Source organism: Lentinula edodes (genome assembly GCF_021015755.1).
Source record: "Lentinula edodes strain Le(Bin) 0899 ss11 chromosome Unknown C8R40scaffold_8, whole genome shotgun sequence".
NCBI lineage: Eukaryota > Fungi > Basidiomycota > Agaricomycetes > Agaricales > Omphalotaceae > Lentinula > Lentinula edodes.
In genome coordinates, this window is record NW_025764314.1 from 709,352 (window position 1) to 732,173 (window position 22,822).

The following is a 22,822-nucleotide window of genomic DNA, read 5'->3' on the forward strand; positions in this document are numbered from 1 at the left end:
GCTAGTCTGTTGTGAAGTACTCGAGTTTACGGTTAAGATCCCATACATTCGTAGGTACAGATGCGAGGATTGGTGAGCTCGGTCTTGGGGATCCATAGTCATCTCCCGAAGTATTGTCGACCTCAACAGCCCCAGCTTCCTCAACATCGTTATCATGCCAAGCGATATCAAAAACAGGTGGCGAAACATCTTTCTTTGCCGAAAGCCTCTGTGACTTTTTTCGAGGTGGGGGAGCCTGACTCGTGGATTCATCTTCAGAGCTCTCATCGTCTGAAGCAGGAGAATGGGCTCGCTTTTTGCCCGAGCTTGGATATAAACTATCGAAATCTTTGGCAGTCATGAGCCTTTATCCAGTGAAAAATGGATGAATAATGTACCTATGTCATGCCAACCGATTTCCCGCAAAAACCGTTTGGCATATCGCTCCCAATCGGGACATTTTGACCTCATGACATGAGCAGGAAGGGGTTGCACCGAAACTAATGAAACGATTCGCGATACGATATGAGTAATATGGCATTCTAAAAAACAACAAATACACACTGATGATTACCGAGTGAAGGGTCCAAGCTTTGCCCAGGGCTCCACGGGCTTTATAGAGGGTTCCGCCATCAGGCGAATCCTCGTCAAGGAGTTTCAGACCTTTTCCTTCGACTTTCAGTAGTCTCCACTGACGGGTTCCTTCTTCTCTACCCAGTTGTGTCAGATACTCCATTGGGGCACCTAAAACCTCTACAAGTCTTTCCTCGATTTGTTGAGTATCCATCGCTTGACTGAAAGTTAGATCGGACTTCGCCTGTGCTGCTTTATACAGCCCAAGCTTTCGCAAACATATGAAGGCATTCTCGTTATACTTAACAGAGTGAGCAAGGTCAAGGAAGTCATCGTCCTATACAATAGAGTAAGCGATTGGAGCCTGACAAATAAAAGTGACATACATCGAGCTCAAGGCCAACAAAGAAAAGAGCGACTTGTGCAACAGGAAAAGTACTTTCGGTAGGGCTATCGTGAAATTCGCCTTTTCTACTACTAGTAGACTTTCGGACTTGGGCAGAGAAGCTAGATGTTGCATTCTTTTTCGCCTGAACATAAGGTAAGATGAGGCATAGAAGCGATAACAGGAAGCATGCCTTTTTACTGATAAGATTTTTATTCGCCTCCTCATTGGCTTCATTGAATTGACCCGATCTGCCCAAGGACTGAAGAAGTTTCATGACTTGGGGCTTTTTGAGTGGTTTTTGTTGAGTCGACGATGGTAGTGTATATGAATGCACCTTCTCAGAATGATCGCATGAGAAGCATTTTAAAGAGTCAGAGTGGGGATCAAGTTCATAGCTGTCGCAGGCACAACGTTCCCCAGTATCCTCTGAGTGAAAATTGCACCCAACCATCGAGGAAGAGCTGTGTAAAATGTTAAACCCGAATTTGCTTCAAATTTGATTAGTCACCCCATTAGGGTTATAACTTCATGTCTAAAATACAAAAATATGAGCAGTACTGGGTATTCTTATGAACCTATGTCAGAAGGTGAATTGAAGGAAGAGTTGCCTATAAGCTGGCAGCAGATCTTGTAAGAGAGAAACTTTTGCATGTGATGTGACTTATTAAAAGCGCGCTGCTAAGCCTATAGAAATATATCGTAAGCGCACCAAAATTGTGCGCGCCATTATACCCTCACAAAGCGTGGAAATATTTTTGTCGCGCCATATAGCACTCCCAAAGCGCTGTAATATATTTGTCCATAATCCAACAGCATACATGAGTGGCTAAGCATGCCACCTCTACCAAAAACTCAGCAAAAACCAACCTATTGATTCATTAACTCTGCAACCTGTAGATAGTGCCAATGGGTGTCGAGCTGTGTCAACTAGAGTGAGTGCCACTCATATGTCTGGGTGGGCGCTAAGAGGCGCTAAGCTATTTGGTTTCGCGAACCGGGAAATTTTCCATTTCCCTAGCGCGCAATCTAAAAATTATCTAGCGCGAAAGATTATCTTTATCTTTCGTAATAGGTAATCTTTATCTAATTCGAAAGATAATCTTTATCAAAGGCGAAAGATAATCTTCATCTGATGAAAAATACTATATTTCTAAATTGGGAAATACAGTTAATATTTTACTCATTTCCCGTCCGTAAAACCTAATTATTTCCTTATGAGAAAGAATTTTATTCACTGAGGGGAAATCGGCGATTGCTCTTCTCATTTCCCTATATATTTCTCGGCCGGGAAAAGCGTTCCCGTCAGGTGTGATTGTTGTTTTTTCTTCGGCTTTCCTGTGCGTCACGGCTCTCTGATGAATTAGGAGAACTCATCAGTATTCCAGGCATCTCATCTACTTTGCCAACCTGGACCCCACCGATGAGACTATCCCTCTCCCTCGACCATTCGTTTTTGTATCTCTGGTTCTCCATGCCAACCTTATGCTTCTACTCGACCCGATCGCAGTTCGCAACTCCTTCTTGTCAATAGGAATCCTAAACGAAACTATCGACCTCGGGAAGTGGACACTTTCTCTTACGCTTGCGTACTCCTTAGCCTTCGTTGCTCCTGCTGTCTGTCTATTCTTAAGGCACTCATGGCTATCTGTTGCATGTTGGTCCATCACCCCTCTTATCACGTATGCCGTACAATCGGTTTTGGAAGCAGCGGCTACTGGTAATGAACACATCAGATCCTTAGAGGCATTAAAGTATACAGCTCCAGGTGCATGAAGAAAAGACGCCGAATTGTCATCCGGGTTTCTGTGAATATGCCTTTCAGGTTTGTATTTGACTGAAATCAGTTGCAGTCAAATCGTTCTCAACATTTAGGTCACTGTATTTGCAAATAGATATGACAGGAGAGACAGACTACAAGAAAGATGCGCAAGATAGATAATGAACGGGTGATCAACGGGTCGAAGCAAAACTAAGAGTAACACGAAGAACCTTTGAAAGGGTTATTGCCTGCTAGGGCCCGGGCGAAGCAGAGATATCGTCGTGTCTATGCACATGGTTGATTATATGTGCAGGCATAGGAGAACGCAGCATATCTGAGTCATTTATGAATTCGTACTTCCGGGGGCTACTCGTAAGGTCGAGATTAACCCAACCTGATCCGCGACTCGAAGTTGGTGAAACCTGGGTGGAATCATCTCTTCGCCAAAAGGACCAAACACGAAGGACGTCCTGTGATGAACATCTCAAGCATCGAGTATACGGTACAGGAAAGCAGCTACGTACTGCTTGCGACCCAAAGACCAAGAATACTACTGTTCCAGCTAATCGAAGCATAAGGCACTAGATGAAGCATCGCAATTCTCTAAGAATCACCTGTCGCAGCGTACAAATCTGGGGCAATGCTACGTTGAGAGAACATCGAAACAACGTCGACGCTGAACATTGTCAGTGATTAAATTTCGAAAGGTTGGAGGGCACTCACAACATTCCTAGAAATACGAAGGCTCCGAATATAATGACCCTCACGAGAAGCTGTAGATCGACAACAATCGATTGTCCATTTCGTCTCATCCCGCGACATCTCCTGAACAACAACACGCAGATTCGGACTATGCGCGAACAAGTGCGAGGGTTAGTAGAACGGGTTTTGTATGAGCATGCGTCGAACGCACGTTTAATCATGATGATTCCTAAGCACATGATAAAGGTGAATATGGACATGGCATCGGAAAGAGGGGGATATTTGAGGGCACAGTAGAAAACTTTGTGCTTCCTGGTGACATACTTGGGATATTTCAAAGATATCTTCAAGTACCGGAAATGAGCATTTCATCATCCACGAACAAAACGGTGGCAAACGCACTACGAGGGTAGCAATTGAAAAACAAAACTGAGCGATGTAAGGTGCTCCGAGCATCTAAGCAACCAGTGGGTAAAGGCCAAAGAGAAGAATTCGTCAAAGACGCACCAACGTCATTTTACTTCTGCTCACGCCGGAAGCTCGTCCGTCCGCACTGATTATCCCCAAAATGAAGTACATCAAAATGAACACTGCAACAGACCACCTGCATCACACGAAGATTTAGCCACTGCTCCAGTTCGTTGGGGACTTGAACCTTACATGGGCAGGATACCATAGAGCAAAGATGTTTGGGTGATGCACAGTGCCGAACTTGGATCTGGATCTGTCGGTTTCGCCCTTCCGCCAAAAAACCTACAAATTCTCGTCAATCCACTACTACCACTTGGATTCCCCAATAAAAAACAATCAACGTACAGCAACAGAGAAAAGATTCCAGAGAGAATCCACGTCATGCAAACGTTTATAAGCGACGGATGCCGCTTCGTTACTCTTTTCGATAACATGAACGTCAAAACAAGGATTGGGAGTAAAATGACATTGGAGACAAGGTTGAAATATATCCACACATTCAAGAGAGGAACAGCACTCGTTCCCAACTCTCGCTGGTCTTCTCCTGGGGAAATCATTAAATATTCAGGAGGGGACTCAATGAGGTATTTTCACTTACTAGAAACCAGACCAACCGACATTGCTCCAGGTGAGATGAGAAGACAAGATTTCTGACCCGCGGGGAAGAGTATTATAGCGGAAGAAAAACAACACTACGGACCAGCCCTGATGAAAGAGTTTACGGACTGAGGTCGGTGGGGCGTTAAGATGAGAACGCTAAAGAATTTCAGACGTCGTGAGCCCTAGATACACCGTGACTGAAGCCCGAGGGAGAGAAAGCATAGATCTGATCAGGTTATGGATCGTTATATGAGAGTTATTCACAAAGATCATCGTCTGTATCAAGTTGGTATCAAGTTGGTATCAAGCAACAATTGGTCCGTGGTGGACGTTCGATTCAGTGACATGATGCAGACATACATAGTAAGTAATAATTACAGCGTGTTCGGAAAATGATGACAGACGCGATTTTTTTTTCGCTCAAAAAAATAAAATAAAATAAAAAGGTACTCGAGCTTATGCGTCGGATACTGCACATTTGTATGAGATTTTTACCTGATCAGCCAGGGAAAGATGCAGCAGGGCATCTGCAATGATAGCACAAAGGTCCAGGAGGGGTGTGGGGTGTCTGGAACTACTTCAGCTCATCCTAGGGATTATTTCTGGAGCTTTAGGAACAACCTCTACTTGTATATAGCCATTAGGTATGGGATGATTTTCAATAGCAATCAGCACAACATCAAGTGCTTTCTCGTTTGGGCAAATTTTCTTCGGTAGCCGACGCGTACCTTTTGATTTTATTTTATTTTATGGGCTGATAAAAGTTTCGTGATTGTCATCATTTTCCGAACACGCTGTAATAATGATTTACTGCAAGTGGAAGTACTCCGCAAATTTCGGGTACTGAACTCACCTCACATGGGTGATTCCACTGTGAGCCAGTCCTTGAACCAACCGATCTTGGCTGTAACTAATGGAGCATATTGCAATCAAATAAATAGATCAGCAATATCATGCAGCCTAGCTCGAATATTTGCCGGACAACGGTTGATAATGTGGCTCAAGATATAGAACAGGAATTGCTTCAATCGCGAAAATTTCTGTTTCAAGAGAACAGCTCGTTGTCTCGGGTCAAGTCTTTTGCTGTAGACCTCGCTCTAGTAGGACTTTCCATTCGGTAAGTCGAAAGGCAATCCTACGGAGACTGATTGGCTCCGCGAACAGCTTCTTTGGTTGTTGAGGCAGTTTATACCCCTGCAGCCGGGTGTAGCAGGGTATATATATATGTATATACCCACTTCGCTATCTGCAAACCCTGTATGCTCGCGAGAGCAAAGATACAGGCACAACAGTACTTGACAGCAGTTAAAGCAGTCCGTAGCAGTCATAGTATAGTTACTATGAACCGCTTTAGCTGCTCTAACCTGCTTTCGAGGCCTGAACCAAGTTTTGCAGATCATCGGCCTATATAAGTTCTCGAAGGAACTAATGTTGTTTTTCCCGATCAAACATTTAGAGCAGGCCATCTCGTCGACGCGTTCTGCCCAAAGGACCCATGTAGAGGCTTTTCGACACTTTTGCATCGCCTTAAGCTGGTGAGCATTCTAGATACCGTAGCTAACAGCCCCGTTTGAGCGCAAGATGTCTTTGTCTCTGAGTAGAAATCGAAGCTGTTCCAGGACGTCGTTCATGTTTATGAACCTCGTTCGGAACAGTCTTTTCTTATCAACGCTTCGGTCCTATTGGCAAAATATACGATTGAAGACATATCTGGCGGCATGTCTAACTGGCCACCTACTAGTGCCTATCCTGTTTTCGTATCTACGGGTAGCCCTCCAGACATTGTACGTGCAATTTCGACATCCGTCCTCTTGAATCTATTTTTCAAAACCTATATCAGCTTTCTACGCCCACGGAAGGTCTCTTCGCCCTGGTACAGAATTTAATCCAACAATTACAAGACCCTTCGCCTGTCTTGAAGGAAAAATCGACAATCATTCTCCCGCAGGGTCTGTTCGCGAATTTGACTGTTCCCTTTGCGGCAGTCTTGCTTGAATATCCTGTTGCATACTGTCCTTCGGAAACGGTCGTCAGTCCCTTCCTTAGCAGCGCTACACTCGACATATACGAGGTTCGTTTGACATTGCCAGATCAAGGCGATGTCACCTCTGGACGACGTAAAGCATGGCCGTTTGTCAACGATGAGGACCGACATTATCGCTCTGTCCTCAAATTTTCATGTCCCTCCGATTTGGGTCGTTCTTGCCCTAAATTGAATCCACAGTCAATACAGGAGAGTTTGCAATCCTGTTTTGTTTCTCGGATAGCCAACTCATTGCTGTTGATGTTGAGCACTCATACAATATCTGTACATCACACGATTGAGACTTTAGACAGGGTAGCACTGTAACTAGAGATATTTTGGCAGGGTACTCCAGGGGTACTCAAAAGAGACCCTAGGCTACTCTACATCAACATTGATAATCTTGATGTCCTCGTAAGGTTTGTCGGCCTTGTTAGTTTTGACGTTTTCTATCGCATGCACGACTTCGAGACCTGATAGCACACGCCCAAAAATCGTGTGTTTTTTGTCTAACCATGGCGTTGCAGTGGTGGTAATGAAGAACTGTGATCCGTTGGTTCCAGGACCGGCATTGGCCATACTGACAGTGTATGGTCTAGATGAACGTCATCAGCAAATGGTTCGAATATACAAGAAAAATGACATTGTATACCTATCATGTTTGAGATCATCAGAAAACTCATCCTCAAACTCCCGTCCCCAAATCGATGTACCCCCAGTGCCATCACCGAGGGGATCCCCTGTTTGTATCATGAATTTAGGTATAACCCGATGGAAGATAATGCCCTCGAAGTAGCTGCTTCGAGCATGGCCAACAAAGTTTTCCACTGCCTTGGGGGCTTGTGTGGGATAAAGACGCATGTGAATATCCCCAAGCGTTGTGTGGATAGTCGCCGCGTTGGCCAGGGGGGATGGTCCACTTTTCCCAACAGGAGCAGAAGTTGCGATGCTCTGTTCTTCACGGGTTGGCCGTTCATTGAACACATCTCGATCACCTGACTTATTATCTCTGTCAAAAGTTTAGCAGAGCCAATTGATGAAAAAAGGGAGCCTTACTCGGGCTCCGATCTGTTGAATATATAAAATCGTTGACGCTTGTAGCCAGTACAGAACAGAGTTGGGTCGCGAGACTGCCGTTCGGCCAAGAGGGGATTCGCTGAGGCTGCCATTGCCTGTGATGATTTGAGAACGGAACAACTTCAAATCGTATGGAACAGATTTACCGCAGTCGCTGCAGTTCTCTTCGATGGACCACCTTGGTATAAACTCAGGTTTAAAAACCTTACTGACTCATCTTTACCAAGAAGGCGAGAAACACGATTGGTGACAGTGTTAACGACTAGACTCATCCCGCACCGCACATGAGCAGGCGATAGCGCAGGGGAAATGGAACGGGCCATGCATACCTTTGATACCAAGAAGGGAACCATATACTACGAACGAACCACCTTCGTCCCAGACAACATTGCTCCAACGGCCAGGAATTCGACCATCAGGACCAGGAAGTTCAAGTTCCCTTTCCGCAGCTAGTCGCCGACCAAATTCCATATCTTCGACCTTGTAGACTGCTGTCCCTGCTTGTTGCATCTCTTGAATTGCAGTCAGTGACTCGTCGTATTTTCGGGTCAGCTTTCCACTGAGGAATGAGAAGATCCGGATTTGACGATCAGGCAGGGAGAAAGTCACAAATGACGACGAGTTCGGTGATAGAGTTATACAAGTTGGCGTTGATTTAGACTGTCAACGACGAATGAGCGATACAAGAGGGAAAAAAGTCAGAACAAACCTTTTTGAACTCGTATAAATCAGTTTCGCTTTTGTACGACCACATCCCAGGTATATTCTCAGGCTGTCCAAACGGCTCTTCTGGTTGCCAGTATTCCACAAAACCGCCTTCATCGGCTGTTATAACGGTGTTGAACTTGTCGCTGTACTATGACCAATATAAGCGTATTGTCAAACTACGACAGGACTCTTACAGTGATGATATGCACAGGAAAACGGTGTATGTTCTCAATAGTCTCTAGCGGCACATCACCTCCTCGACCATCATACAGCCGGATGGTCCCACAAGAGGCATCGGATCTAAGAGCAAGATTAGGATTAGTAGCAAGTTGAAAAATGAGTATTTGAGCTTACACGGCAAGCAACCCTTGACCTTGACCACTCTTGTGCACCCAACAGCACGCGTGAGGTGTAAATCCCAATTTGATAATGTTGATCATGTCTATAGACGAATTAGTATACTGTAGTTGGGACAAGGGCAACAATCACCAAAGTTCACCACATCGAAGACTTTTGCGTTCCCATCGTCTGACACGGTGGCCAACATTTGCCCATCCGTACTTGCTGAGACGCCAGTAATAGGGCCAAGATGCGCACGATAATGTTTGACAAATTCAATGCCAGTATCTTGTTTCTTCCACAGTTTCAGTTGTCCGTCCACAGATGTTGTGATAAGAAAATCTGTTCTATAGGGCGTTTAAGATCGTACGCGAACAGGAAACAGGATGCGGCACATACTTTGTGACCAAGCAGAAGTTGATTGTATCTCGGTGCATGAAACTCTTATAATATTGTTCAGTATGTGGTAGATGATCCAGGTAGAGTTTTTCATGAGCGAGCACTAGTTAAGAGCTCTTAATATCCATTAAGGCTCTATGGTGAGGTTATACAATACGAGCCTTACCTTTCCGCTTCTTCTTTGATACGCCTTCAGCCCCAGCTGGCATGGGCATGGGCCCTAAATCATCGTCGTCGTTATCGTCGAAGGTAGCAGACATATTTGAGTCTACTTGATGATCATTTTTGAGCTCTTCTTGGTTATTCCGGGCGCGTTTTCCAAGGACGGAGGGGTCAGTTTCGGTCATGGTCGTCGCAGTTCGAGTAGATAACAAAGTTACGGATGCGACACTGCCACAAAGATTAGATAAGCGCTAAGATGGCGCTAATGTAAAATTTCTCCGCATATAATGCCTGCAGTCACCCAAGATGGACAATTTGACGATGCCCCAGAAGTTCCCGATCCCCGCGCAGGCTTCTTCTACATCGACTCATTCGAAGAAAGCGACGATATCTCTGAAGATGAAGTATATGAAAATGAAGACATCGATGACATCTACCAGGATGATCGCGTAGAGGACGAAGACTGGGAGATTGCTGAGCGAGGTTGATTATGCTTCTACTCCTTTGAATGTAGTTAATTCATGCTCTTAGACTTCACCAAACAGTACAACAGACTACGACAACATGTAGCCGTTCGTTCTGGGAATGCACAAGGTGCAATCTCAGCGCTGAATCAGTCCACATCTGTCGCCGCTCTACCTGCAATAAATCATCCCCGATCTGGCACTACTACTGCATCCATATCTAGTCCTGTAGTCAAAGATAAAACTACGGATCAGCTAGCAGCCCTATCGAAGTATAACTCGAGGCTAGCGAAAATTGATGTGCCTTACTTTCTGGGTGTAGGTATAAACCGGAAGGGACCCAGCGCGTCTGCAAATTTGAAGGACAAGTCGGACAGGGCTACAAACGAACAAGTTCTGGATCCCAGAACTCGTCTCATCCTCTTCAAAATGATCGGGCGAGAGTTAATTCACGAAGTAAATGGATGTGTTAGTACTGGAAAAGAGGTAGGCTGATATCTTTTTCTCTCGCTCTTTTTGCTAATCATTGATCAGGCTAATGTTTATCATGCATTGACACCAGACTCAAATCATTTAGCTCTCAAAATCTACAAAACCTCTATCCTTGTGTTCAAAGACAGAGACAAGTATGTTACTGGAGAGTATCGTTTCCGACGGGGGTATAGCCGCAAGAATCCTCGTAAAATGGTTCGCCTTTGGGCCGAAAAAGAGATGCGGAATCTCAAACGATTGGTCTCTGCTGGTGTACGCTGCCCAGACCCCATTGAGGTTAGGGAAAACGTCTTAGTGATGACCTTTCTGGGAGATAAAGAAGGCTGGTATGTATTGCTCAACCTACATTCACTTGAAATTGATCCATTACAGGGCCTCTCCGAGACTGAAGGATGCTCAACTCACACTTGAAGAATCTATCAATCTGTATGTGGAGCTGATCCTGGTCGTCCGAAAGATATTTCAGCAGTGCAAACTCGTACACGCCGATCTTTCTGAATATAACATCTTGTTTCACGAAGGTCATCTCTGGATTATCGATGTCTCCCAAAGCGTCGAACAGGATCATCCGTCTGCCTTCGACTTTCTGCGTAAAGATTTGAGCAATGTCGAGGAATTTTTCGGTCGCCTGGGAGTTAGGTGCTTGGGCCTTAGGCGTGTATTTGAATTCGTCATTACAGATAACCTTCCCCGTTCCAGCGAAGCGCTGTCCGACGAGGACATCCTGCGAATCTGGATAGAAGAAGGTTTAAATCCAGAGAATGCTGCTTCAGAAGATTTAGAGTCATCGGCTGCCCACGAGGACTCTGTCTTCAAAGAGTCTTACATCCCTCGTACTCTCAACGAGCTCTTCGATCCTGAGCGGGACGTCGCTGCAGTAAACCGCGGGGAAGGGACCAAACTTATTTACGCAGGGACCATAGGTCTGGTAGACCCCTCATCCAGTACTAACGACCCCGAGCGATTGCAGTCATCTAGGAGCGCCCGTGCCAATATGAGCCGCACCGGTGGTGCGGTTGACAAAATTGAAAACGTTTCCGCTTCGGAATCAGATAAAGAGTCAGACGACAGTGACAACGACACCGATTCCGCGGGTGTGTACTCGGAACGTAAACCTCGGGGGCATCGACATGAGGACCGGGAAGCAAAAAAGGTTGGTTTCACACCGAGTTGATTCCTCGGATGCTTTGTAGTTTACTGAATTCCTTCACATCGTTGCGTAGGAGAGGAAAAAAGCCGTTAAAGCGGAGGCAAAAGAGAAGAGACAGAATAAGATGCCGAAGAGCGAGAAGAAGAGAATGATGAAAAAATCTGCTCGTTGAGGTTGAATAGTGACCTGCAATAACGCAAGTTCCTGCCACAAGCTATTGAATCCACTTGTATCGATTTGCTTTGTACGTTCGTTACCTAGAGACGAATGTGTGGAAGGAAATTATTCAAAAGAAAGTTGGTATGATATCAGATATGTATAAGTTTTACTTTTGACGTTGGATGCCACCAGATTCCATTCATGAGTCCGTAACACACCCGTGACTGGCGTCAGTCACCAACTTCACGTACTTATACAAAGTACCTTGTGTCACCTTTAACGGGGGTGCGACCCATGCTTTCCTCCTCTTTTCCATCTCTTCAGGAGTGATGTGCAACTCGATCGTGTTCTTCACGGCATCAACGGAGATAACGTCACCATCCTGCACAAAGGCAATCGGTCCTCCGACCTGTGCTTCGGGCACAACATGTCCAATACAGAATCCGTGGGACCTATCATGAGAGAATAAGTATGGGCATGTAAAGACTACCTGGGGAGAATAAATGCCACAGATTGAAGAGTTGAGCTTACCCTCCGCTGAATCTACCATCGGTCAAGCACGCAACATCGAAACCCAAACCGGCACCCATTATCAAACTTGTAGGTTTGAGCATCTCCGGCATACCTAGATCGATGATGAAACACAGATGTTCCGTTAGACAATCCACGCGGGGAATAATGCATCACGCAGCATAACAACGAACAAAGCCGATTGAAACAAAGAATACGGGTTAAATTGATAAAAATGAGCCAAAGCAGAAAACATGAATAGCATAATGGAACGTCCAAGGAAATGACAGGAAAGGGTGGGTTTGTCTGAATTGAGATAACGTCGGAAGGAACTGAACACATACCTGGACCACCTTGAGGACCGAGATATCGCAATATCACCACGGTTTTTTCGCCCTTTTTGATGGAACCACTTTCCACTGCCTTGACAAAGTCATCTTCGCTGTCAAAAGTTCGTGCTTTGCCCTTGAAATTGAGACCTTCTTTGCCTGTAATCTTGGCCACTGCACCCCCTGGAGCAAGGTTTCCCTTGAGAATTCTAATATCAAAGGCACAAACACAAAACGTGAGCACGAGTTAGGCACACAGAGGAGGAAGGGGGAATGCAAGGTCCAACGGTACAGAGTAACACATATCCATTCACGGGAAAATCGAATATGTGAGGAATTTTCGAAGGACAACATAGAAGCTTCAACGAACCTGATATGTCCCGATTCTTTGATAGGCTTGTTCAAAGGCCGGATGACATCTTGGCGATTGAAATCGAGCTCGCCATATTTGTGCACCCATCGTTCAAGGTTTTCTCCAAGAGTGCGTCCGGTGACAGTCATGTTATTCCCGTCAATCATCTTTTGCTTCATGAGGAAGTGCAGGATTTCTGCAGGGAGGTAAGTGTTACGGAATGATCAGCATACTTGACCGGAAAAATACAGCATAAGAACGGGACGGAAGGAGGAAGGGCAATGTCTATTCAAACGGAGGGTAACGTTTGAAAGGTCCGTGATTCTCGAACCAAATAATGAGAGAAAAGATGGGATGATAACAGAACAATATCGCGAGACAGGTCAAGAAGCAATTGACTTACTAGGAATACCTCCGATCTTATACACGTCCTCCATCAGGTACTTGCCGCTTGGTTTAATATCTGCTAAAAAGGGAGTGCGATCGGAGACGTTCTGGAAGTCATCGATGGTCAGAGTGATTCCCACTGAGTGTGCTATTGCTATAAGATGAAGCACGGCATTGGTCGAACCACCAAGGATCATAGTTAAGACCTATAACAGGAAAACAATTCGTTGTAAGAAGGACACTCGTTTAAACGTCAAAGTAGTGGGGAATGAGTGGAATGTCGTGATCAATATGGAAATGAACATACCATCGCGTTCTCGAACGCTGATCTTGTCATGATCTCTCGTGGTAAGATATTCCGAGAGACAAGTTCATACATTGCAGGACCGATAGAAGCACACTCTGCACGTTTCTCCTGAGATTCTGCTGGGAACGAAGACGAACCAGGAAGAGTCATTCCCATAGTCTCGGCGGCGCTAGCCATGGTATTTGCTGTGTACATCTAAAAGAGGGAAATTAATCAACGCGGCTGCTAGTAGAAATCAGAAGACAATCGTACGCCACCACAAGCTCCAGGACCAGGACAAGCATGGCGGACCGTTTGATATCGTTCCTTCTCTGCGGCAGGTGTCTCGCCGTCTTGAAGGAACTTTCCATATGACTGGAATGCCGAGACAAGGTCGAGTGGAGGCAGACCCTCGCACGATCCTCCACGGATGGTACCTCCGTAGACCATCAGTCCGGGACGGTTGAGACGACCGACTAAGAGTGCGTTCAGTGATGGCCTGATTTGGCAACTTGAGAACTCACGAGCTATGAGGACACCAGGCATATTCTTGTCACAACCTGGTACTACGACCATACCATCAAGATGGTGTCCGCCTGCTGCAGTCTCGACTTGGTCTGCGATAAGATCCCGAGATTGTAAAGAAAATGACATTCCACGAGTGCCCATGCTAATGCCATCACTGACCCCAACTGTACCAAATTGATATCCAATGAGGTCGGCTTTTTGAAGAGAGCTTTTTATATCTTGCCCAAGACCTAGAAGATGTTTATTGCAACTTCAAGATCGATTGAGAGTTTGCTGAACAGAAAGAACGAGTGGCCTTACGGGTTTCCCTCATACCTGTGAACATGAGTCATAATTGGTATGTATACCTTGGAAGCGCGACCCACCAGATGCTTGCGACACCAATCATTGCTTTGTTGAAGTCCTCATCACTGGAGATACCGTCTGTGGCATATAGCATAGCCTGTATACAATCCCGTTCATAATACAACGCGCTGAATAGGAAGAAAGTAAATAACCTGACTGGCACCTTGGTCTTTTGGTTGGGTGACTACTCTGCTGTATCGGTTCATAATTGGTTTGTCTTGACATTTTACAGAGGAAGAGAAGAATCTAGAGGACGAAGAGGACCAGAGCGGTCTTGGTGTAGATTTTGGCTTGAGCATTTTTTTTTTGGGAAACTCAGCCGGGACAAAGCGCCGGTAGCATTGGGAATAAGCGCGCTGACAAATAGTAGTGATGGCGGTCACCCGGCCCAGCTCGGCTACAATTTTCTCAAAAATCAAAAAAATATTATTTGAGAATATCCTCGAGGTTAAAATTGCCTTTTGGAGTAGATAAGCGAGTTCTCAAAGAAAAGCGTCAGATGAAGACGCAAAGCACTCTTACTTCTACGTCTTAATGGAAGAGGTATAGGAGTTACTTCGCCAATTATTCAAACGATTTCACCGCGGATAGTTCCTTTTGAGGTAGAAAAATTTAAAGTTGTATACCAAATTTCTGGGCCGTAACTTCCGGAAAGACGCCGATGGTATCACTCAGGAGACGATATCGATTTCGAAAGTGAGAGACGAGCGAACGATCGAGTCTAGGTTTACACTGCCGGTATGGCTCTCTGTAAGTGATAATGTTCATTGACCTCTCTAATTGTACAGAAATTCTCATTTTATTTATTCATTCAGAGTCTTGTTCCCTCCGTGGCCTGACACGGAACTGGCCATGGAAGCAAATTGCTTTTTTCTTCCTTGTTTTTCGTTGGAATATTTTATTTGGCCCCGAGACACATGGTCCGTTACAGGTTCCTCCGACGACACGATCGTTAAACCAAAGGTCTGACGAGCTGGATGGCCTCTGGATAACTTCTCCCCTTTATTTCTCCTTCTCATTCCCTTCCTCTTCTCATGGACAACAATAGCAACGCCAACGACGGCCAACAACGCAGTACATTACCGAGAAGCCTCATTCCCCATCTATACAGCGCCCCCCAGACATCTCGTGACAGTTCTACTAGGACCACTTTATCCGAGCAGGAGGAAATTGAAGAAGAAGATACCGAGTTGCAGGAGCAGCAGAGATCTGCTTCTCCATTTGCTCTTCGCCCAATCCCTTCAGAATATCCATCAGAATCGCCGCCTCTTGCTTCTCGCCGTTATCCATCGTCTTATTCAGCCTACGATCATTCAGTACAACCACCCAGTGGGCCAGAAATGCGCCTACCACCTACAGCTCCGGCTATTCGCAACGAATCGTCGTATCACAATCCTAGACCCGCCCACGTATATAATTTCCCGCAAATAGAGATGCAACAATCGTACGTAGCACCTACGGTTGGATCGAGCTGGAGAGAAGGCGAGGCTGGACCGTCTACCATCACTCAGCGAGGTCACCCCAGTGAAACCCGCGGACGTTCTACAGTGGGATATGTACCGCCGTATCGTTACATGGATCAGTACCAACAGCAGCCTCATCACAGAGAGAGTTATTCCAGACAACATGAGCCGTACCATTATGGCGCATATACCCAAGGTGCGTTCCACGATCATCATTTGTTGGATAGCAGTTAGATTAATCAATCCATAGGACATTCATTGCCCCAACATGGAACGGACTCTTTTTTGTCCCCTATGCAAGCTCACCGTCAAGTTCCTGAGCATATATACGGTGGAAATCCCCCTCAGCCGGTCCATCAAGACCTATATACGTTTCCTCCTTCGGGTCAACAACCTGAATCCCATGGAAGCGTCGCCAGAGGCTGGGGTCCCATGATTGCAAGCAGTAGTACCGCGGCAGCAGATTATGCAGACTCCAGTTATCCGTCACTTCCCCCGCTTCCTCATCCATCCAGATATTCGACTGAACCCGAAGACGATGATGGAGAATACTTGCCTCCAGGACGACGGAATCAGAAGCGTAAACTAGAGAATGATGAGCAAGAACCTGGGAGTAGGCCCAAGAAAACGTTGATAGCGTGCGATTTCTGTCGAGGTAAGTTTGCTTTCCTTGACAACCTTGCAAACCTTGTCCTATCAACTATGATAATTGCATGTCGGCGTAAATTAACTGACAAAATGCAGGACGAAAGCTTCGGTGTGACGGCACCCGACCTTCATGTTCCAATTGTAAATCTCGTGATAATCAACCTTGTGTGTATCAAAGCCATCCACGACGGAGAGGACCTGGCAAGGCACCTAAAGGACAACGGAAGAAGATTGCGTCCAATCGAGCAGAGACCACCACTCCGGCTTCCGAACGCTCTAGAGCGTCCAACGAAGGATCGCAGCATTATTCGCCCTCAGGTGATGATTTTGAAGTGGATGCACTTCCCCCCGACTTCCGATCACAACAACAGCAACAGCACCTTCCGCCGATTCTCCCCTATCCAGGTCCCCAGGGAGGATTGATTTTACCGTCATCGTCGCAAATACCGCAAGGCCAACCACATTTTCCGCCTCAGAGTCAAGATCAAGGTAGATTTCAGCAGGTTCATACTCGCAGGGGATTAAGAGACTCTGCAGTCATACCTCATCCTCTATATCCCGATGACGGTAATGCTGAGCATCGAAGTGAACGGACCGACAATCAATGGGTCCGACAACGGAACATTTAGACGGAAATATCACCCGGAGCTTCGGCCTTGAACTTCCTTCCCCACATTCATATCACAGTCAATGACAGATCCTCCCGAATTGGTTCCTGTTGCTATCCGCTCTTTTTCTAGGTACCTTTACGTGCGCGCTCACGGCGCATGCCTACGGTTCCCACGATATCTTCACCCCTTCTATGTATGAGATTTTTCGGTTTTAGAAGCCTAATATCTATTATAGTCCTCGATTTTTTTATCCTCGTATATTCCAGTATTGGAGTTGGTATAATTGTTGTAGCGTACAACTGCTTATCTGTCTGTTTATTAGCGATGTTGTAATAAAAAAGGAACAAATTTTGGTCAATCAGGACACCAGTTTATTCCGATTGGTCCGGTGGGAATCAAGCGCGGTGATTTTGAAAGATGATCCTTAGTGCAGAACCGACAATTACTTACCGCCTGGCGATTCTTCTCTGTCTCCCTCTCGCTCTGGCGCCGAGCCGTTTGTTCCTTATTGCCTTCAACGATACAGCTGGAGCTCTAGCATGAACATCGCTGTCCCTGTCAATGAGCTCAGTCATCGTGAAATTACCCCTCAATCGACAAGTAGTAACGTTCCCGGTGAATATCTTAGATATATGGTTCGCGTTTCTTGCTCCGTATAACTTTCTACTTCATAGGCAATTCCGTTCCAGACTTTTCTCTACTAGTCGCAGGTTGTCGAGGAGGTGCGTACGATTGCTCTCTGCTATCAATCGGTAATTATTCACCGTTTCCATGCGCAGGCAAGACCTCACTGCTCCGACTCTTACTCGACACCTGTAACATTTCACCTCGGGCGTCTAGGGACCAGCTAGCATCAGTCGCTAAATTTGTACAAGGATGCAGCTCTCATACAACTCACATCAGATCTACTTCAGTTCCCATAGATCTCGAAGCCGAGGGTGGAGGAGAATTTACGCTTTCTCTAGTCGACACACCGTCCTTAGATTTCAAGGATGCTGCTGTCACGGAGCGGTCAATGCTAGAAACTTTGAGGTTCATCGAAGGTAGACTAGGTGAAGCTGCGGATGCGGTAGGTGTCTGATCCTTTTCGCCGTCGTTATGTTCCTGTACACGTTTGTGCTTACCATCGGGCCTTGCATCCAGGACTGGGAACAGCAGGACCGTTTAGTGCACCTGTATGTTGCTGTTATTTCTATCATTGTTAATTGCTGTATTCACAGAAGGGTATTTAGGTGTGTATACTTTCTAGATCCCGATCAAATCATTCCGTCTTCTATACCTGCACCGCCTGCACCAGTAGTTCCCCGTACGCGCACAAACAGCTTTTCTCAGCCGGACCAAGAGCCAGTAATTCTTGAGCCCCCTGTGACAAATAATCCGCTTCACTACAAACCCACTCTGCCTCCCTTGGACGTGCTTTGCATTCGGCGCCTCTCTGCACGGGTCAACGTCCTTCCTGTGATTGCGCGCGCCGACGTTTTGCCCAATGACAGGCTTTTAGCCATCAAGATGGCTGTGCGACGCGACCTCGCTGAAGCTGGAATAGGCTTCGGTATATTTGATATGGATGTTCCCTATCAACTACCAGATGATATCGCCTTGTCGAAAAGTAGCGATCCGTCCAACGGGTACGGCGTTCAATCGAATCCTGCGGCAACAGCCAGTTCGCCTCCAACTTCTCCCAATCCTCTTTCAATGTTGCGGTTACCTTACGCATTAATCTCTCCGGACCTGTATGCGCATAGCGACGGAGTACCAAGAATGACCCTCTCGAGATCCGATCTGGTTCAGACATACACCCCTTCTCAATATAGCCACCCTCCCTCGAAGCTTGTGCGAGGCAAATTCACTCGGATCTATCGGTGGGGAGGTTTGGACGTCTTAGACCCTACCCATTGCGATTATGCTCATCTCCGTTCCGCAATATTCCATCACATGGAGGTATGTACCCTTTTAAATGGTTACGACTGCACCCGGCTGATCAGATTTCCTTTCGTTCCCTTTTCCCAGACTCTTCAGAAATACACTAGAGAATATTTATTTGAAAAGTTCAGAGCTGATTATAAGCTTCCTCCACACCAACAACAGCCGCTTCCGACCTCTCGTCATTCTTTAGCACACTTGTCATCCTCACATTCGCACTTGCCTTCACTCGGACAACCATTGCGGCCAGTACTGGCTATAGACACTGCTCCAAATCGTCACAATTCAATATCTGACTCTCGAGCGATGTCTGTTAGTAGAGACATTCGCTCTGCACCAATGTCTCGGAACGTTTCCGATAACGTCTCGGTGAAGAGTGGTGGATCTAGTAAGTCGTGTTTACATGACTCTTTTCGGCCGCGATGTATTGATCGGGCGTGGTTTTAGCCGATACCACCACTAAAGGAACCAAGCAACGCACGAAAAAAATCACAGTGGCGTGTAACTTCTGTCGATGTTGGTGATTCGACTTCTGATCCTTTTTGTAATTGCTGAGATTCTTTACGTATGTAGCAAGAAAGCTCAAGTGCGACGGAGGAAGACCTTCATGCACACAATGCATTAAGCGGTCCCATCCCTGCGACTATATGCCACAGAACAGACGAAGGCGTGGCGTACCACGTCGCACGGACGAGGAAAGCGAAAGCGAAAGCATCGACGATCCTTCGGATGCACCTTCCATGTCCCCCCAGGTCACCTCGAGACCACGTTCCCGCAGAAACTCTATATTCGATAAACATAACGATTACGGTTCATCATCCTTACCCCCTATAACAGGTGGCGATATTCCATCTTCGTCTCGGTTGCGAGGTAACGTTTCCTCCTCTACTTTCGACACTGAGCTTCCACATATCGCCACACTCTCACTTCCCTCTACACCTGGGCCACCGATGTCTGCCCCGTCGCTTCCACCAATCAGACCTGCATCCGAACACCAGTCTGCCCAACGGAAACGAGCATCCACTGTCCCAGGGAAAAGTACCCGACAAGCTTCCCATTCTGGTCCGAAAGTGGTGGCGTGCAATTTCTGCCGAGGTCTGCATTTCTATTTCTTTTCTGTTCAATATTTTTCACGTGCCTTACTATTCATTATCGTCCGTCTTCAGCGCGTAAAACGAAATGCGATGGTGCCCATCCTGCATGCTCGAGCTGTGCTCGCCGGTCGCTTTCCTGCAGCTATGTAACTGATCGTCGAAGTGGAGGTGACAAAGCACGGCGTGCTTCAACATCGAAGGCAACGGCATCCCAACATCCCCCACCGACACCTCAATTAGATTACATACCTTCGCCCCCATCATCGAGGATGGTACCAACACCATCGAGTAGTGTTCCTGACATGTATGAGCGTCGTGACCTGATGGTCGCTGACCAGGAAGTGGAGCTCAAAAGGTCCTCAGAATATATGGACAATATACGCCCGCCAAAGAAAATGCGGGTTGAGAATAATATTGGTATACCCTAGGTTTATACGTGCTGACGAAAATTTCCATTCTGTAGAATAACTGTCTTATCCCCATGTTTTTTTGTTCTTGATTTGGTTCTCTTCGATCTTCTTGTCGGATTCTGGGTATCCTCACTTGGTTGGGTGTTGGTCCTACGACCATGGATGGCATGGGATGTAATTGTAAAACTCCTCAATACTACTTACCTATATAAACCTTGCTTGAAACACACAACAAACATTCATCTAACTGCAATTTAACTGTGCAATTATTGACCGTGTGCATTGTTCGGCGGCTGTATAGTTGAGAAGCGCCTAATTTAGAAAACGGCTTGAATACTATTTATCATTGTCTTTGTAGCCCATTCTTTCATTGCCTAGTCTTATCTTGTACTGTCTGTCTCTCGTTTCACTTCCTTCGCTACTAATATGTTCTCCCTTCGGAGAAAATCAAGACCTGTACCAGAGCCAACGAAGATACGCGGGTCGCCTTCATTGCCAGAGTTAAATAGTCAAGGAATTCCCTGGCCAGAAAGTCTTGTAGATGTATCCAGCATTCGTCAGGACATTCCCCCCATCTCTGAACACATTCCCAAAGGTGCGGCCCCTATCTCTTTGCAGGGAGCTCCCCATGTTATCCCCTTCCACAAACCGTTTCGGCCCTCAGGTAGCGGGGAAGGCCTTCCATCCATCTCTTCTTTGTACATGTCAAATGCACCTGCAAATTCCACCAACGGACCTATCCCTCGGACTGCCTCAAGCAAGTACAGTCAACGAAGAGCTCGTGCGCCACCCACATTCAATCTCATGGTTAGCATAACCTTGCGCTTCTTGCCAATCCCTCCTTCGCAGCTTACGTATCGCTCGAAATTTAGGTTGTCGGTGGACTAGGTACCGGAAAGACTTCCCTCCTTCGGCTCTTGCTCGAGACCGCGGACCTTTCGCCTACTGCTACAGTGGACCAACGAGCTGCCGTGGATCGCTTCTTGAGCGGCTCTCCGAAACCAACCCAATCTATTCATACCGCTTGCGTTGAAATCTGTGAATCGAAATATGATAGAGTGCTTTTCTCTGTTATTGATAGTCCGGGGCTCGATTTCATGGAAGGAAGAGAGTTGAAGCTGGAGAGGCAGGTTAGTAGTGTTATCAAGTATATTGACGCGCAATATGCGGATACCCTAAGTGAGGTGTGTGCTTTTCTTATCTTGATTCTTTCTCGCGCTCATTACATATCAGGAATCCAAAGTCGTCCGAAAGAACAAAGGAGACCAACACATTCATCTGTACGTTCTTCTCTTCAGGATTTACTGAACGTACAACTCAATTAAAACAGGTGCATCTACTTGATTGATCCCTCCTCTATTATGACTGTTGCGGAGCGCAGGATCAAATCATCTCTGCCCACCAAAACGCGGTCAGAAACCACAGTCTCCTATCGAACACCTCCAGATCTCATTCCAGATACTTCTTCGGACTCCGAGGATGAAGAAAGCCCTCTCACCATGGCACCCGCTGAAATTCGCGTCATTCGGCGGTTGGCTGCGCGTTGCAATGTCCTCCCTACGATCGCCAAATCAGATTCTCTGACAGACGATGCTCTGAAAAATGCGAAAGAAGCAGTCAGAAGGTCTTTGTCAGAAGCTGGACTTGATTTTGGAATTTTCGGGCCACCACAAATCTCAACACCAAAGAAGGCCAGAGCAGCACGTTTTGCCGGCGATTTGAACGACGCGACCGACGCAAGCAATACAGAAGATGAAGATGAAGAGCGACAATCCAGACCGGTCATCAAGCTTCGTCGGCCCACAGTTGGTCGTGCACTCTCGCGGTCGCGCTCACGACGCGACTTGTCACAGGCTGCTGAAGATGAACATCGACCAGTTTCGCCAGATATGGAGAGCGTTGCAAGCGTCAGATTCTCTGCTCATATCGTGGCTAAACCCGATCTGACTACCTTAATGCCCTTCGCGCTCATTGCTCCTGAAATCACCGCGCTGAACCGGCATAACACATCGACTGATGACCAGATGTTGAATACGGCTCCCTCTTCCCCTATACAACAATCGGAAGATGGGCACGCACTTTCGGTGGAGAGCAGCCGCCGACATTCTTATCTACAAGGCCCGCCGCCTGATGCCCTGAAGAATGTTTTCATTCGAAAGTTTCGATGGGGGACTGTGGACGTACTGGACCCGGACCATTGTGATTTTTCTGCTTTAAGAACAGCTGTACTGTCTACACATCTCAAAGTTAGTCCATGCACTTGATTGTACTCCTTGTGCTAATGGTTCGTTTTAGATGCTCAAGGTCCACACAAAAGAAGTGTTGTATGAAAAATACCGAACCGAAAAGCTTCTTGCGCGTCGCGCGACCAGCCAGATCACAGACGAGCAAAAGGACAGACTTCTCCAAGGTGCGTTGTTTGTTCTTTTCTTGTGACCCATCGTCTCAACGAACGTACGTCGCGTGCAGATCTCGGATTGTGATCTACCAT

General features: G+C 46.4%; 9 protein-coding genes across 9 annotated transcripts; 5 read left to right on the forward strand and 4 right to left on the reverse strand.

The window, feature by feature from the left end:
• Position 1: 1 nt before the first annotated feature.
• Positions 2-1,214, reverse strand: C8R40DRAFT_1168062 (uncharacterized protein; the record flags this gene model as incomplete). The annotated part of the gene is made up of 4 exons (XM_046231131.1): positions 2-327; positions 378-479; positions 544-889; positions 939-1,214. 4 exons carry the CDS (start codon positions 1,212-1,214, stop codon positions 2-4), a joined length of 1,050 nt encoding a protein of 349 aa, XP_046089106.1.
• Positions 1,215-2,810: 1,596 nt separating this feature from the next.
• C8R40DRAFT_880649 (uncharacterized protein) lies at positions 2,811-4,839 on the reverse strand. Its single transcript, XM_046236545.1, has 11 exons — positions 4,471-4,839; positions 4,218-4,416; positions 4,062-4,154; positions 3,909-4,005; positions 3,804-3,857; positions 3,613-3,745; positions 3,423-3,549; positions 3,314-3,375; positions 3,224-3,261; positions 3,094-3,169; positions 2,811-3,033 (listed from the first exon to the last, which is right to left on the reverse strand). The coding sequence occupies exons 1-11, from the start codon at positions 4,490-4,492 to the stop codon at positions 2,951-2,953; spliced, it is 984 nt and encodes a 327-aa protein (XP_046089107.1). The 5' UTR covers positions 4,493-4,839; the 3' UTR covers positions 2,811-2,950.
• Positions 4,840-6,190: 1,351 nt separating this feature from the next.
• C8R40DRAFT_1168064 (uncharacterized protein) lies at positions 6,191-6,822 on the forward strand (the record flags this gene model as incomplete). The annotated part of the gene is made up of 2 exons (XM_046231132.1): positions 6,191-6,256; positions 6,313-6,822. The coding sequence occupies 2 exons, from the start codon at positions 6,191-6,193 to the stop codon at positions 6,820-6,822; spliced, it is 576 nt and encodes a 191-aa protein (XP_046089108.1).
• Positions 6,823-6,873: 51 nt separating this feature from the next.
• On the reverse strand, positions 6,874-9,365 carry C8R40DRAFT_1039182 (peptidyl-prolyl cis-trans isomerase; the record flags this gene model as incomplete). Its single annotated transcript, XM_046223809.1, has 11 exons — positions 6,874-7,090; positions 7,148-7,504; positions 7,552-7,667; positions 7,719-7,834; positions 7,902-8,232; positions 8,282-8,428; positions 8,475-8,580; positions 8,635-8,722; positions 8,770-8,966; positions 9,019-9,121; positions 9,185-9,365. 11 exons carry the CDS (start codon positions 9,363-9,365, stop codon positions 6,874-6,876), a joined length of 1,959 nt encoding a protein of 652 aa, XP_046089109.1.
• A 102-nt stretch (positions 9,366-9,467) lies between these two features.
• On the forward strand, positions 9,468-11,310 carry C8R40DRAFT_1247637 (RIO1 family-domain-containing protein; the record flags this gene model as incomplete). Its single annotated transcript, XM_046233644.1, has 4 exons — positions 9,468-9,663; positions 9,712-10,130; positions 10,179-10,462; positions 10,509-11,310. The coding sequence occupies 4 exons, from the start codon at positions 9,468-9,470 to the stop codon at positions 11,308-11,310; spliced, it is 1,701 nt and encodes a 566-aa protein (XP_046089110.1).
• A 334-nt stretch (positions 11,311-11,644) lies between these two features.
• On the reverse strand, positions 11,645-14,481 carry C8R40DRAFT_1168067 (dihydroxy-acid/6-phosphogluconate dehydratase; the record flags this gene model as incomplete). Its single annotated transcript, XM_046231133.1, has 11 exons — positions 11,645-11,897; positions 11,977-12,070; positions 12,300-12,493; positions 12,655-12,832; positions 13,040-13,229; positions 13,331-13,525; positions 13,583-13,785; positions 13,834-14,087; positions 14,138-14,152; positions 14,203-14,279; positions 14,335-14,481. 11 exons carry the CDS (start codon positions 14,479-14,481, stop codon positions 11,645-11,647), a joined length of 1,800 nt encoding a protein of 599 aa, XP_046089111.1.
• Positions 14,482-14,939: 458 nt separating this feature from the next.
• Positions 14,940-17,259, forward strand: C8R40DRAFT_1093427 (uncharacterized protein). Its single transcript, XM_046227597.1, has 3 exons — positions 14,940-15,841; positions 15,896-16,300; positions 16,390-17,259. The coding sequence occupies exons 1-3, from the start codon at positions 15,217-15,219 to the stop codon at positions 16,920-16,922; spliced, it is 1,563 nt and encodes a 520-aa protein (XP_046089112.1). The 5' UTR covers positions 14,940-15,216; the 3' UTR covers positions 16,923-17,259.
• A 73-nt stretch (positions 17,260-17,332) lies between these two features.
• On the forward strand, positions 17,333-20,600 carry C8R40DRAFT_1093431 (uncharacterized protein). The gene is made up of 9 exons (XM_046227598.1): positions 17,333-17,519; positions 17,579-17,626; positions 17,684-17,973; positions 18,048-18,079; positions 18,137-18,845; positions 18,915-19,215; positions 19,275-19,343; positions 19,401-19,922; positions 19,994-20,600. The coding sequence occupies exons 1-9, from the start codon at positions 17,444-17,446 to the stop codon at positions 20,347-20,349; spliced, it is 2,403 nt and encodes an 800-aa protein (XP_046089113.1). The 5' UTR covers positions 17,333-17,443; the 3' UTR covers positions 20,350-20,600.
• A 157-nt stretch (positions 20,601-20,757) lies between these two features.
• On the forward strand, positions 20,758-22,814 carry C8R40DRAFT_1168070 (Septin-domain-containing protein; the record flags this gene model as incomplete). Its single annotated transcript, XM_046231134.1, has 6 exons — positions 20,758-21,138; positions 21,204-21,515; positions 21,565-21,611; positions 21,662-22,577; positions 22,627-22,741; positions 22,801-22,814. The coding sequence occupies 6 exons, from the start codon at positions 20,758-20,760 to the stop codon at positions 22,812-22,814; spliced, it is 1,785 nt and encodes a 594-aa protein (XP_046089114.1).
• Positions 22,815-22,822: the final 8 nt, after the last annotated feature.

What these genes read in the sequence shown, in the direction of transcription:
- C8R40DRAFT_880649 (XM_046236545.1), bottom strand. Translation starts at nt 4,492, where the DNA reads ATGTCGGTTGGTCTGGTTTCTA. An exon ending in CTCTATGGTATCCTGCCCAT is followed by an intron (nt 4,006 to 4,061) that starts GTAAGGTTCAAG and finishes CGTGTGATGCAG; the next exon opens with GTGGTCTGTTGCAGTGTTCA. An exon ending in TTTCAATTGCTACCCTCGTA is followed by an intron (nt 3,746 to 3,803) that starts GTGCGTTTGCCA and finishes CGGTACTTGAAG; the next exon opens with ATATCTTTGAAATATCCCAA.
- C8R40DRAFT_1093427 (XM_046227597.1), top strand. Translation starts at nt 15,217, where the DNA reads ATGGACAACAATAGCAACGCCAACGACGGCCAACAACGCAGTACATTA. An exon ending in TTATGGCGCATATACCCAAG is followed by an intron (nt 15,842 to 15,895) that starts GTGCGTTCCACG and finishes ATCAATCCATAG; the next exon opens with GACATTCATTGCCCCAACAT. An exon ending in AGCGTGCGATTTCTGTCGAG is followed by an intron (nt 16,301 to 16,389) that starts GTAAGTTTGCTT and finishes GACAAAATGCAG; the next exon opens with GACGAAAGCTTCGGTGTGAC.
- C8R40DRAFT_1093431 (XM_046227598.1), top strand. Translation starts at nt 17,444, where the DNA reads ATGAACATCGCTGTCCCTGTCAATGAGCTCAGTCATCGTGAAATTACC. An exon ending in GACAAGTAGTAACGTTCCCG is followed by an intron (nt 17,520 to 17,578) that starts GTGAATATCTTA and finishes TCTACTTCATAG; the next exon opens with GCAATTCCGTTCCAGACTTT. An exon ending in AGTCGCAGGTTGTCGAGGAG is followed by an intron (nt 17,627 to 17,683) that starts GTGCGTACGATT and finishes TTCCATGCGCAG; the next exon opens with GCAAGACCTCACTGCTCCGA.